We start from the raw sequence: 14,157 nt of genomic DNA, 5'->3' as shown, positions 1-14,157 counted from the left end.
GGTAAAATGGTGACAATGATAGTTCTTAAATGTTTGAGTTAAAATTAGAAGGCACCTGAAATAGTGTTGGCATTTGCTAAATGCGAGAATATTGATAGTATGGTATTAATAGATTTATCAATAAGAAATAAAAATAAAAACACTAGTTCCCAATCTCATTGGAAAAATGTGAAAATGGAACATGTGTAATTTTTAAAGTTGCCACAACTTTCTTGATCAGTTTTCATCAGTGATATTCTAAGGATTATATCTCAAGAATTTTGACAGATGAATGGATAAGGAAGTTTGGTATCTATAATACCATGGAGTACTACTCTGCCATAAAGAGGGGTAAATTTGAGTCATTGATAGGGAAATGGATGCACTTTGAGACTGTCAGGTTCAGGGAAGTAAATCGAACACACAAGCTTAAATAACACGTTTTCTCTTATATGAGAAACCTAAGTCATAAATAAATTAAAGAGCAAAATAAAAGACTATTAATATATGAAATAAAGGGACAGATCGTTTGCAAAACGGAAGGGAATCCTGAGTTGGGGAGGCGGAGAGGACAGGGCATTCAGATGTGCTATGCACATGCACCAACTCCCCTCGCGTATTATAAACATTCAAAGTGAAAAAAGAGCCCTACCCTTGGAGAGCAATTTAGGGAGGAGGCAGACGGCAGCTTAAAGAAATAGAAAAATAGTTAACCAAGGGCCAGGGGCACAGCTCAGCAGCACAAGGCCTGCCTGGCAAGTGAGAGGTCATGAGTTCGATTCCCAGTACAAAAAAACCCCAAATAATACATTTCAGTTCATATTTAATTTAATACCAAATCATGAAATCCAAATATTTTGTTTGGTTTTGGTGGGGCTGGGGATCAAACTCAAGTCTTCATGATAAGCAAACACTCCCCTGAAGGTACACCACCCAGCCCACATCTGAATTTTCTACAAAACAGTTCCAGATAATACCTGATCAGGATGAGGAAAAGTGTCATCATTCTCAGTGAAAAAAAATTCCTTAACAATTAAAATATGAGAACTTTATTTTGCTCCCCAAAAGACTCCCTGTAGGGGCTGGGGATTTAGCTCAGCGGCATAAGCGCCAGCCTTGCAAGCAGGCAGTCGTGAGTTCGATCCCTGGTACCCATAAAAACGAAAAAGACAAAAAAAAAAAAAAAAAAAAAGACTCCCTGTAGGTTCACCTCAGGTCCAACTGAAGTACACATACATATAGTTTATGTCTGAGTTAATCTTCAAATGTTTTGAAATGTTTCATTTTGTTTAAAACTTGATTGAGGTTCTGTTTAACTTGAGTAAATCTCTATTTGGAATTTTTCCCATTTTAAATATTTTATCTTATGTAGCATATTTTTCCTGTGGTAAAAAGGAAGGGGATTTTGGCCAAGTATATTAAGGAAATGAAACACGCCTCCCTGAAGCAGCTAAGTCTAGTGGCCAATAGCTCGTTCCTGGTGTGTTTTGTTTTATTTTGGTCTTTTTTAATACAGGGTTTTGCTATGGGGTTCAGTCAGGCCCTGAACTCACTATGTAGCCCAGGTTGGCCTTGAATTCACAGCAATCCTCTTGCTTCAGCCTCCCGAGCAAGCGCTGGCTTGTGCCACCATGGCTGGCATCATTCCTGTGAATGAACCTCAATTCTTAGTAATGAATTGTTTCTTTGGTTAGGTAAATGAAGAGGAGGAAAACCAAAACACAGAAAAGAATTTTAAAAACTATCGTCCAGGGAAACTCAAACTCAGTTTTGAGGAAATGGAAAGACAACGGAGAGAAGAGGAGAAGAGGAAAGCAGAGGAAGAAGCCAGGAGGAGAATAGAGGAAGAAAAGAGGGCGTTTGCTGAGGCGAGGAGGAGCATGGTGAGCACCCCGCCGGGAGCTGGGCCAGGCTGTGCTGGGCACTCACAGGGAGCAGGCTCTGAAGGCCCCGCGAGCAGCACTGTTGGGGCAGGGGACCTGCTCAGGGTGCGGCTGGTACAAAGGACCGGACACTGCCTTGCTGGGCAGGCAGGCTTCAGGAGCCCAGGGTCCACCTTCCCCTCCTGTCTGTCTGTCTGTGTGTGTGTCTGTCTCTGCCCTCCTGTCCCTCTGTCGCACAGTGCCTCTCTCCTTCCTTCCTCTTTCCATTCTGTTCAGATTTCATGCCATCCAGTATACTAGGGAAGGAATCTTCTAGTAACCAGCTCTGCAAACGCTACTCCTCACTCCTGGGGCCTGACACTCATATCTCACGACGTGACACTTTCAGATGAGGAGCATTTTCTAGCAGTTTGACACAGGAACCCGGCATCCTTTGCTGGTTACATTTTAACTGACAGTGTAAACTAGTTCACTCTCCCTCTGCTTGGGCAGCTTCCAACACACACCCAAGTGTTTGACTTTCTCAGTGGCTAAATGCACAGACCGTAAACGTAGGGGCCCGAAACATTTATAGTTTCTCATTCTTGCCCATAAAATGGGGATAATAATGACAACCTTCATAAGATTATAGGATTAAATAAATACATAGCTCTAAGTAGATATTAATGATAGTATGATTAATGATACTGTCTTTAAAATTATCTTGGCAGCAAATAAATCGGTACAATGAAATTGTAGTATTTGATTTTAAAAAGCTCATGATGGTCTGTTTATTCAGAAAAGATCATGACTTAATTGAAATGTTCTATTTTAATTACCAGAATGGAGAGTCATTTTAATCCATTAAAATGATCTCAATATTAATGAATTCAAATTACTCAGAGGTAAAGTATTTCATGTTTATTGGCATGGAGACTAGATTGTCACCATTTCTTCCTAACCACAAAATATGTCTTACATTTTCTAATAATTCTTCCCTTATGTATTTCTTTTACATTTTCTCATAATTCCTTCCTTGTTTATTACTTTTGAACAGAATTTTTGATCTGGGTTTTTTTCAGTGTGAAGCCTTTCTATTCAAGTAACCCCAGTTTGTATAAATACTCTCTTTTTAGTATATAGAAGGCAAAAGTGATAATTATTTTAAATAGGTAGCAGATGATGACTCCCCAGAGATATATAAGACAATCTCTCAAGAATCTCTCACACCGGGAAAACTGGAAATTAATTTTGAAGAATTATTAAAACAAAAAATGGAGGAAGAAAAGCGACGAACAGAAGAGGAACGGAAGCATAAGCTAGAAATGGAAAAACAGGAATTCGAACAACTGAGACAAGAAATGGGAGAGGTGAGACTTTAAGGACTATCCCTTTATGCCATCTGCCTCCGTGGCGTAGTCGCCTCGTACCTTCAGTCATGTAGATTTCTTCAGCTCCTCCTGAGACATGTGTGGTACCGGCTTCAGCAGTCACATGCATTTGCTGTTCTGCTGTACCTCCCTCCACCCCTCCCTGCTCGTCTGGAAAACAGATACCGGGGGGTGAGATGGTAGCTTAGTGGCAGATCTTTTACTCTTACTTAGCATGTGTGAGGTGTGTTCGATCCCAAGCACGTATCACACACACAAACACATGCATGTATGTTTTTTCCATATCAAAATACATCAAGCATTAAATTCAATGAGCTTCAAAGCAGTCAGGTATGAAGGTAGTGTACAAATGCATATGCATATAAGTTTGCAAGTGGCAGAGATATTATAGTTTCTAAGTAGCTATTTTTCTTCCAGAGCTCAGAGCTGTGCACAGGTACACCCTGATTATGAATATACTCACACAAATTTTCCTTGAGCTAGACATGCTGCTAAGTTTAATTAAAATAAAACAGCAGGATAAATAAACCAACAGGATGATAGATTTTAATAAATTCATCAGTTTGGCAAGGGCTTTATTTTGGGGGGTGGGGACTACACCCAGGGCTTCGTGTATTCTACCTTGTGTAGTCTACCACTAAGCTTCACCAGCAAGTATTTGAATGTCTTAATTTTACCAAGTGATTCCATATGGAACTCTGCTGCTGTTAACCATCTTAGTATGCACTGTCTAGTGTTGAGATGAGCTCAGTACACATACGGACAGGACCGGTATCTCGGGCACACAGCTTATGCACACACAAGCCTCTGGGCTCAGAGAGCCTCACTGCAATGCCTTGAGGCCACCAACTTATCTCTGACCATGAGTTTTATAAATAAAAGCTGATCGGTCCATGGTTCTGTGCCAGGGCCGGGAATCTCCGGCTCATCTATGTCTCCTGCCATCCAGAGACGGCTCTCAGGGGCCTCCTTCCCCATGCCTGCTTCATCTTCTCCCCGTGTCTGGATGCTGTTATTTCCTGTGGGTGGTTCAGGTTTTCCAGGCAGCAGAGGGGAAGGACAGAAAGGGACCCTGGTAGTGCCAGGCTGTACACAGGAACGGGCACCCTTGGGGCAAGGTGAGCAACAACTCTCCAGCATGCCATGGTATGCTCGGCAGGCTACATGGAAGGCTGTTCTTACAGCTCCTGACCTGAGAGCCAGCAGGTCTCTGCATAGAGGGTGCAGCCTCTTGGGAGTTGCTCACTGGTCACAGGTTGGGGTGACGGGTTGTGGAGAGCAGTTTGACTTCCCGTGCTGGCTATAGCTCAGCAATGATCTGCTTTGCCCTGGGACTATAACTGTCATAGGGATATAACCGTGTAAATATCCTGGAGGAAAGTGTCCCAAGGTCCAGCCTTTCCTTCACCCTCCCCTCATTTTAACTTCATATGCGAAACTGGATATGGAAGTCTGTCTGTAAAAACTCACTTCTAGGGAAATGTAGGTATTTACCAGACTCTGGTTCTCATGTTAGCTTGAGTTAGCAGTCATGTGTAACCTTAAAAGACCACCGTAGATCCAAAAGAGAAATGTCGAGATCTTCTGCCTCTAATTATAGATGAAGAAGACCACGCCTGGGGGGTTAACAGTTAGGTAAGAGGCCACACACACATGGAACTGTAACTTGTATCTTAATATTCTCTCAATTCTACTTCTGATTTCTCTCAATTTTATTTAATAAAAATCATCCTGTAATTCCTGATAAACAATACTCTTGCCAAACAAATTTAAATTTAGGAGATTATGGAAATGTTAGAGGATTTTAGCCATGCTTCCTGGCAAACTTCAAATGGAATATTTCCTAGTCTTATATATATTGTATGACTTTTAATTAGATTTGGATATTGTTTAGAGATTAAGTTTTATTTTTGGTCTCAAAACAAGATGGTACAGGCTTTATATTGTACAAACCATCACCCCTCCCCCACCTGTACCTTCCTTTCCTGTGGTCAACCACACTCAAAATAAGGGAAATTTCAGGACCACTTAACAAGCTTCCACCGCACTATGGTGTACTGCTCCATGTAGTGTGATGTTACCTCTTGCTGCCCCCTTCCATCCTGCCAGAACACGAGGCCTCCCTTTGTGCAGCGCATCTACGCTGCATACTCTACCTGCCTGCTACTTACTTCCCTGTCACCAGGTTGATGTCACAGCAGAGCAGAGTTTGTGTTCTGGTAACCCGAGTCCTCCTTCGTAATGGCCCCAGAGCACAAGAGCACTGTGACTGGTAATTTGGATACACCAGACAGAAGGGAGAAGGGCTTCCTGTGAATGAAAGTTCTCAACTTCATAAGAAAACGAAGCAAAACAAAATAATCTGTGTGCTGGGCTGCTAAGATCTGTAGCCAGAATAGGAAAAAACCCCAGCAGATACAGGATTCTCTACTGGGCATCTTTAAAAATATACTCTCTGGATAAGGAGAGTACTATGTGATTTGCTGATAGCCAACATAAAAATCTTAATTTCTTGAAGGAAGAGGAAGAAAGTGAAACTTTTGAATTGAGCAGAGAATATGAAGAATTAATCAAATTAAAGAGAAGTGGCTCTATTCAAGCTAAGAGCCTGAAAAGCAAGTTTGAAAAAATCGGACAGTTGTCTGAAAGAGAAATACAGAGAAAGATAGAAGAGGAGCGTGCGAGGAGGAGAGCGACAGACCTTGAAATTAAAGAACGAGAAGCGGAGCACTTCCACGAGGTACACTGCTTTCACACATGACACTGCCACCATACAGGGCTGACTGGTTTCTCAGGTGTGGCTTTGGGGTGTTCTAGTGGTTGTGGTTAATCCCTGGCATAGATAATAATCTGGAAATTAGCGAAATCACTTTAAGACCTGAAGAAACTTTGAGAGACCTTCCCATCCTTGCACTGTTTCAAAATGAGACATCACATAATGAACATCAACTAGCTCAGTCCAAGGAAATATGGTGGGAAAATGTTTACCAGGACACAGTTTAGCTGACTCAGTAAAACAAGAGTGTGTTCAAGTCTTAACTCCAGATGATTCCTGTGAACCTCACATTTCATTGGTGACATGCACAGACCCTTATGATATTCTGGGTCTCACAGCAGGCATTCCTAGAAGAGCCCGAATCACAGTGCTGAGGACATGGATTTGAACCCCCTCCGTGTATTAAACAAGGGAGCAGGCACTGTGCTGTGACGTTTTTGCATTTAGGGGCACTTCCATTGTTGAAAGTATTGGCTTAGTGAGTTCTGAAGTTTTTTTTCTGGCAGAATTGCCTTTGCATAATATTTAACATCTGACCTATAGTCTAAAAGTACATTTTTATCAAATCTTCAACTAGCGGGGATGGGAGGTTGGGAGGGCTTCCCTAGGAGACGAAGTGGGACGAATGAAGACATCGTGTGCTTATCATTGGGACTGTAAGCAATTTATGAAGGTATGCACAGAATGCAAAGAATAAAGGAGAAACTGGATGTGGTGGTGCACGCCTGTAGTGTCAGCACTCTGGGAGGCTAAGGCAGGTGGATCAAAAATTCAAACCCAGCCCCAGCAATTTAGTGACTCAGCAATAGCCTATGTCAAAGTAAAAAATAAAAGAAGGGCAGGGAATGTAGCTCAGTGTTATCCCCAGTTCTGGGAAAAACCAATCAAAGGTAATAAAGGTGCAAGTACAAGTGAGATCACAGGTCTCCGGATGCCATGTTGAAGGGATTTTTAAACATGCAGGTAAGCCAGATGTAGTGGCATGTCTGTATTTGAAGCATTCTGGGAGGCCGAGGCAGGAAGGTCTCTTCTTAGTCTAGCTTGGCCAATTTAGCAAGACCTTGTCCCAAAATAAAAATAGAAAGGGGTGGGGCTGCAGCTTTGTGCAAAGCCCTGGGCTCAATCAACAGTATTGTAAACAAAACATGGAAACACATTGACACTGTAGGTGGCTTTTGAGTGGCATGAGCTCGTGAGTTCTATCCCCAGTACCAAAGCACAGAACAAAACAACACAACCGAAGATGGCTTTTGATACAGTAAAAATTACTCAGTTGCCTGCTGTTACAGGGATTGCTCTGCACACTGTGACTACCTCGGGGACTAAATCTGCAATCCCTGCTCCCACAGCCTTTACTCTAAAGATGGCCAGGGTCTCGACATGATCACAAGGGAGACTAGAAACTAGCCAAGCAGGGCGAGGTAGTTTGTAACTTCTCCTGTTGGTTCCCGAGTTGTTCTGAGGACAGATGAGTGAGCCTAACAGGAAATGCTTGAAAACAACTGCTAGAAGGGCAACATGTACTTGAGTGTTACAGGATCAAAGTGGGTGGAGTCACTATCTCTATGTAAGATTTTTTGAGAGGGTCTTGCTCTGTAATTGAGGCTGGCCTTGAACTCACTATATGTAGCCCAGATTGGCCTCAAATGTGAGGGGATCCTCCTGCCTCAGCCTCCTTAGTGCACCATACCTGCTAAGTGAGATTGACAGGCTGAGGATAAGGGCATTTCAGGCAGATGTGAAGGCTACATAAACACCGTAGGCACTGCAGGGTATGTTTGATTGGAGTCAGCAGAGGTGGTACATTTTCCTGAGTGGACAGTAGGTCCAGAGTATCAGGCAACAATGGTACAATAATGGGCGATAGGTTACAAAGTTGCTTGTGGCTGGCAAACCAGATCAATTCTAGAGAAATCAGGTCTGGAGAGGTGTGGTGAATTAACTGTTTTAAGATAAAGACAGTCTGATGTAAGACAGGTTCTACAATCTGGGGTCCTCCCTCAAACTACCCAGTGCTATCAAAAACAAGTACTGACTTCATTGGGCAAAAAGTTACATGATCTACCCTGGGAGAAAAACATAAATATTTCACAGCCAGAGTATAGAATATACACACTACTTGGTGCTTATAGTGACAGAACTATTAGTATTTAGCTCCATTCCCAGGAAACTATTAATCTTGGCCCACTTTCTTGAAGGAGGAAGATGTTGATGTGAAGCCTGCAAAGAAAAGTGAAGCTCCGTTTACTCATAAAGTGAATATGAAAGCTAGATTTGAACAGATGGCTAAGGCAAGAGAAGAAGAAGAACAGAGGAGAATCGAAGAACAAAAGTTACTAAGAATGCAGTTTGAACAAAAAGAAATCGATGCAGCATTACAAAAGGTATCCGTATCATGCTTATCTTCCAAGGAAGGTTTTAAAAACCAGTTATGGGGCCAAGGGCATAGTTCAGTAGCACAGGACCTGCCTGGCAAGCATGAGGTCCTCAGTTCAGTTCCTGCTACCAAAAAACCCTGTAGTTACAAGAGCAATGCATAGCTCTCAAGTTCCCGAAAATACTCTGTGCTTAGTAATGTTCTTTACTTTTACCTTTGAAATCGTATTACAAAAATCTGTGCTCAGGTAAGATTATAAAGCCAACTTGAATACGCTTCTTTAATACAGAAAAGAGAAGAGGAGGAAGAGGAGGAGGGTAGCATCATGAATGGCTCTACCATTGAAGATGAAGAGCAAAGCAGATCAGGAGCTCCATGGTTCAAGAAGCCACTGAAAAACACATCAGTTGTGGACAGTGAGCCAGTCAGATTTACAGTTAAAGTAACAGGAGATCCCAAACCAGAAGTCACGTGGTGGTTTGAAGGAGAGATACTGCAGGACGGGGAAGACTACCAGTATATTGAAAGAGGAGAAACTTACTGCCTCTACTTACCAGAAACTTTCCCAGAAGACGGAGGAGAGTACATGTGTAAAGCAGTCAATAATAAAGGCTCTGCAGCTAGTACCTGTATTCTTACCATTGAAAGTAAGAATTAATCAGTCTTTTAATCTTCTACTCTATTTATACTGTGTTTTTCCTTCAAAAGTAATTTTTCTTCTTCTCTTTTTAGCTGACGACTACTAGGCTTCCTTCTCCCCTCGGAACTCTCTCTCCCCCCCCAACCTTCTTACTACATCCATCTTTTCTGTGGCTGGGCCAAAAAAGGAAACCAGAAGTGCCAATAGGTTGACTTAATTCCTTTTCCTAACAGTTTTCAAAACAGAAGCTCATCTAAAGATCGCCTTCTTCTCCAAGTGACCATCAGATTTGTCACTATTTTCTGCAAGTCAATGAAATGTACCCAAAGGAGGATGTGAAATTTACTCCATTTGATGAAAAATACAAGATGTGTACTTCCCATTTTATATCAGTTGTATTTTTTAAAGTATACCTTATTTTGCGCAAGAGACTGTCATTTATGATCTTTTACACCTAAATTAGTCTGAAACACTTAAGGTAATGAAATTGGAACCTACAAATGGACTTTTTCATAGTAGTATGTAATTCTGACAGTGGTAGTTTTGGTCTTTTTGAAGCAGGTCTATTAAGGGGAAACGGCATGGATAGAAACAAAAGTAGGATGTTTAAGAAACTGCCCAACAAAATTTGATAGAAACCAGTGTTCTGAATATTTAATATGTACTATTCAAATGTTTAATATACAAACTTATACAACCAACTTTTGTTGTGATCTTGTTTGAACAAATTATATTTTAATGAAAAAAGTTTGTAGTATTAATAGTTCATGCAGGAGCAAAGATTTAACATCACTGAAGCTTTTTCAGATCTAAAAGGATTAGACTTAGAAGTGGTGCAGCCTTCAATTTAAAATTCTAGTCTTTAGGTTTGTAAATAATTAGCTATTCTCTCATCAGGTTGTTTTATATTTTAATTTTCTGAAAGACAATTTTATTTTACAATATGAAGCCCTTAATAAAGTAACTTGTGTATTAAACAGAAAAAAATGGATCTTTCCTCAAAGACTTGTGTGATCAAATGTTTATTGATAACTTCATTATTCTCACAGCATGTAAACCTTCAAGGGCAAGTATAACGTAGAAAAAAGGTTTATTGGGTATCTATGTATGAAAGATACAACATACTCATAATATTTGTCAATGTACATTTATTTTTTTATTGAGACCATAATGAATACAAAATTACAACAATCATACGTCCTTTACATACAATGTCATTAAAGCAAACTCTAAACCACAGTTTGTAAAGTATTCAATTTACCTCAAGTCCAAGCTGCATCTCCCTAAGATACTGTTCCCATCACAGTAGCCATTTTAAGCCAATCTTCTTTTTACACACGGGTAGTTTCTGTAGAGAACACTTTTCTCAGGACGAAAATGCATTGAGCATGCATAAGAAAAGAATATATATATATTCTCAAATACATTTAATATAGCTTCTTTAGGGATAGTACCAAAGAAAATAAAATCCTGGGATTTGCTTCATAAAAGAACCAATTAAAAAATCCCTCAGAAATTTATGTTGTGGTAAGAAAAGTCAACTGACTGATTAAACAAAAAGTAAGGTTATTTCAGAGTCAAAATTATCTTAAGGTATTGTTAAAATGCATTTTAAAATGAGGCAGCATTTGAAACAGAGAACAAAATAAGACATTCTCATTGATGACTAAACTCTATAGCATTATTCTAGACAAGAAGTAACTTCCTAGATAGAATTGGTTCTCCTGGCAGACTACTCAAACAAAATGCTACCACTGTTTAATATACTAATTCCTTCTCAAGGTACTCTATTTCTACTCAAACTCAGCCTTATTAATTAACTACCAAGATGTTTAAGGATGTTTTTTACAGTGTTAATAAACAGCTAGTAGCAAATCACTAGTTTTAATATTAAAACAATTTTCAATAAAAAACAAAACTATAACTTTCTCATTTCTAAAATAAACCACAGAAGTATATAACCACACTAAGATGTCTTTTAAGAAGTTCTCAAATTTTTATTTAAGTGCTAAATCAAATAAATCAATTTAACTTAAATCTAAACATTTTTTCACCACTCCTAAACATACACTGCATTCAAGTCAACTGGCTCACCTTTTCGGTTTTCCATGTATTTCAAAGTTAAGATTAGTGCCATTTAAAAAAAATGCTCATTAGTATCAGTGAAGGGTTATGGTAATGAACTTAAAAAAGTCTCAGGAGATATAAACAATGCCCAAATACCTATTAGCATCATCTGTATTCTTTTATAAAAATGCAAACTACAACTAATCAAAACTTGGCAGGCTCTTAAGGCTGAAAGAGCCCTTTTAGCACTGTCAATTTTAACACACCTAGCATTGATTATCACAACACACAAACACTTAAATGTGGTGCAGTAACTATATAACTTAAGAAATGTAAATGTAACAGTTCATGGAACATTAAAGATCAAGTGAATAGCACTTTAAAGAGAAAAGTGATCAAAAGCAGGTACATTACATCCTCTACCATATTATGTATGGGAATACATTTCATATTTCTCAATGATGACTTGCCAATTTTACCTTCTACATGAGCCCTTCTATGGTCCATGCTCATCGGCTCACCAATGGCATACACTCAAAGGATTCCTCTTTATGGGTAACTATCTCAGGACCTGATTTTATGAGCTATGATTTGGTGCTTGCAGCATCTTCAGCACTGTGTGTGAAAATGAAGGCAGTATTTTTGAATATTTTCCTTTGTTGTAGAGATAAGCAGGAATTTTAAAAGGATCAGCACATTTTAGAAATCCAATAAACAAAACTGATATGATGCTGCTTTAATACATTCATCTTAACTCAAAATATGTACCAGTTAAAATCATCTATCACACACAAACATTTTAAACTGGCAAAAAATAAATGCAGCGTCAGTTATTAAATTATTATAAGTCAGAAAAATATAGGTTGCTACATAGATTATGAAGTTATTTGCTATACAGTTAACATTTCACTGATGCACATGCCTTTTATCAAAACATACTGCCAGTATCCTATAATTTTTCCTTTTTCAGCATGTAACAATTATGTAAGAAAAATCATCACAAAAATGACCCATAATGATCTTACTGAATTATTATAGTTAAGAACAAGAAAAAAATGAACCATAGCTTTGGAGGGAAAAAAGCCCTGTCAATCACATAAACCGACTGTGAAGGCTGTTGAGGTTTCTGACCAAATGATTACCTATATCTTGAAAACTATGTAACTGTCCTTTCTTAACTGTAACACTTCTATATTTTTGGGAAAAATACAAAAAGGTTTGGATATAGTTCAGTTACAGCAGCAATCTACTCATTATTTTCTTGCTTTCATTAAAAATAAAATAAAAAAACATCACCCCGAACAACGTAACAGTTTCCACTAAAATGGTAGCATAAATAACAAAATACATTTTGGGGAAGCGGTAGCAGATTGCTTTTGAGTACACAACCACGAAAACCTCACAGGGACAACATTAATGTACTGAAATATTTATTTATATATGTCCTTAGGTTGTGCTTACCTGGTGCTTTTTGCAGCAGAACCTAAGGTGGAAGGTCTGGGAAGGCACTGTGAAGTATAAATAATTGCACTGTTTGCAATTAATAAAGATTTTAAACCTTAAATGAATCAAAATCAACAGCCTCCGATTTTTGAGTTATGATAATGAATCTAACTGAACTATTTCTTCAGTTTAATTAATAAATGCACCACTTTCCTAAAAGGTCATCTACATAACAGTATCATGCAAAATTCTGAAATTGTTCATGTCCATACCCTACTCTTAAAAAGATAACATATAACTCCTTAACTATTAAACTTCAAACTAGAACTACATACCAAGATCTAAATAAGCGTAAGGGAAGTCACTCTAGATTACATAAAACAATCAACATTTCAAAATACCTACAATGAACTGTACTGTTATTTTCCACGCTACAGGTAATTTTGACATTTATGTCCTTGAACATCTTCCTTTAATATTCAAAACAACAAATGGTGCTCCCCACCAATGACAAAACTAATAATTATGAAATGGTGTTAAAAGTGCTATATTGCTTATTTGCAAACAGAAAACCACATCTGCCTTAAACATTTCAAGTTTTCATATAAGATATGCATATTTTACACTGAAAAGCAATAGTTTAGGAGCACCATAACACTATTGAATTTTGTTAATGATCAGTTTTCTTTAGCTATAGCTAAAGCATATCAAAAATACTTACCCATTAAGCTCACTTAAAAAAAATACAGAACTATATATTATTATTCTATGTTATGAAGCAGTTATGGTTTTCCAAGATATCAGCACTGTATTCCAACATAATAGTCACACAAAATAGGCATTTGCATTATGTGGAACATTGACAAAAAGATACTGTTGCAGTTCATCCATTTGTCATTCTGATGTACTTACAGTGCAATGCTCCTTGAAGGAACACAATCAAGGATGATACACAGCACAGTCCTCCTCACCCCTACAGAGCTAGTTCTATACTGGCTGGATCAAACCTGCACTTCAACAGACAATGGCAAGACAGACTGTATTTGCATGTAGTCTATATTAATATGCAAGAGCCAACAAATATGCAAAGAGTAAAACAATGGATTTCAACAAAATATCAGAACTTCAGCATGAGTGTTAAAGAGTAATAAAATGATTTCAAGTACATAAAAAATTAACTTGATTCAATGACTGGACTTGTGCATTTACAAAACAAAGCTTATCTATACTGCAAAAAGGAAAAAAGAAAAAAGCTTGAACATTTCCATACCCCAATTATGTTTCAATGGCAGATGCAATGTAGCTATATTTTTTGCATGCTATTCACTTTTCTATCCTACATGTAGAAAGAAACACTGACATTATTATATACATTGAAATTGCTTTACATGAAAAAAAAAAAACGACTATTCAAATTCACTATCTGAAAACTGTTTAAAATCAGTTATGCTGAAACAGTCTTGGAAATCAAGTAATTATCAAATTAAAACAGAAAGGTTAACTGTTATAGCAGCAGTACAGGTCTGAAACAGTGGTCATGTATAAAAGGAAATTTCGCTGTTAATGCAATGGAAGTATGCCAAAAGATCATTGTACACACATGCAGTTTTAATCAAACAGAA

General features: G+C 38.4%; 2 protein-coding genes across 27 annotated transcripts in view; one reads left to right on the top strand and one right to left on the bottom strand.

Moving 5' to 3' along the window:
- The window catches only part of Nexn (nexilin F-actin binding protein), a 32,058-nt gene extending 22,046 nt beyond the window's left edge, over positions 1-10,012 (top strand). For 3 of the 4 annotated variants that reach the window (XM_063257870.1, XM_013142795.2, XM_013142794.3), the window contains 6 exons: positions 1,674-1,862; positions 3,014-3,211; positions 5,751-5,972; positions 8,207-8,392; positions 8,675-9,032; positions 9,118-10,012. In XM_063257870.1, coding sequence (XP_063113940.1) covers positions 1,674-1,862; positions 3,014-3,211; positions 5,751-5,972; positions 8,207-8,392; positions 8,675-9,032; positions 9,118-9,131 — 1,167 coding nt within the window. In that variant the 3' untranslated portion in view covers positions 9,132-10,012. The remainder of the gene's footprint in view (positions 1-1,673; positions 1,863-3,013; positions 3,212-5,750; positions 5,973-8,206; positions 8,393-8,674; positions 9,033-9,117) is intronic. The other variant, XM_063257871.1, reaches the window with a different exon arrangement.
- Positions 10,013-10,158: 146 nt separating this feature from the next.
- Positions 10,159-14,157, bottom strand: part of Fubp1 (far upstream element binding protein 1) — a 33,882-nt gene continuing 29,883 nt past the window's right edge. For 16 of the 23 annotated variants that reach the window (XM_063257872.1, XM_063257873.1, XM_063257875.1 and 13 more), the window contains 2 exons: positions 12,554-12,600; positions 10,159-11,707 (listed from right to left, as the gene is read on the bottom strand). In XM_063257872.1, coding sequence (XP_063113942.1) covers positions 11,677-11,707; positions 12,554-12,600 — 78 coding nt within the window. In that variant the 3' untranslated portion in view covers positions 10,159-11,676. Of the gene's footprint in view, positions 13,548-14,157 lie in introns of all 23 variants that reach the window. The other 7 variants (XM_063257880.1, XM_013142791.3, XR_010050376.1 and 4 more) reach the window with 6 other exon arrangements.

Source organism: Cavia porcellus, unplaced genomic scaffold (assembly GCF_034190915.1).
Source record: "Cavia porcellus strain 051 isolate PalLab524CR breed Dunkin Hartley unplaced genomic scaffold, mCavPor4.1 scaffold_1, whole genome shotgun sequence".
Taxonomy (NCBI): domain Eukaryota; kingdom Metazoa; phylum Chordata; class Mammalia; order Rodentia; family Caviidae; genus Cavia; species Cavia porcellus.
Note: the sequence above shows the minus strand (reverse complement) of the source record. Positions and strands in the feature narration are given on the sequence as shown.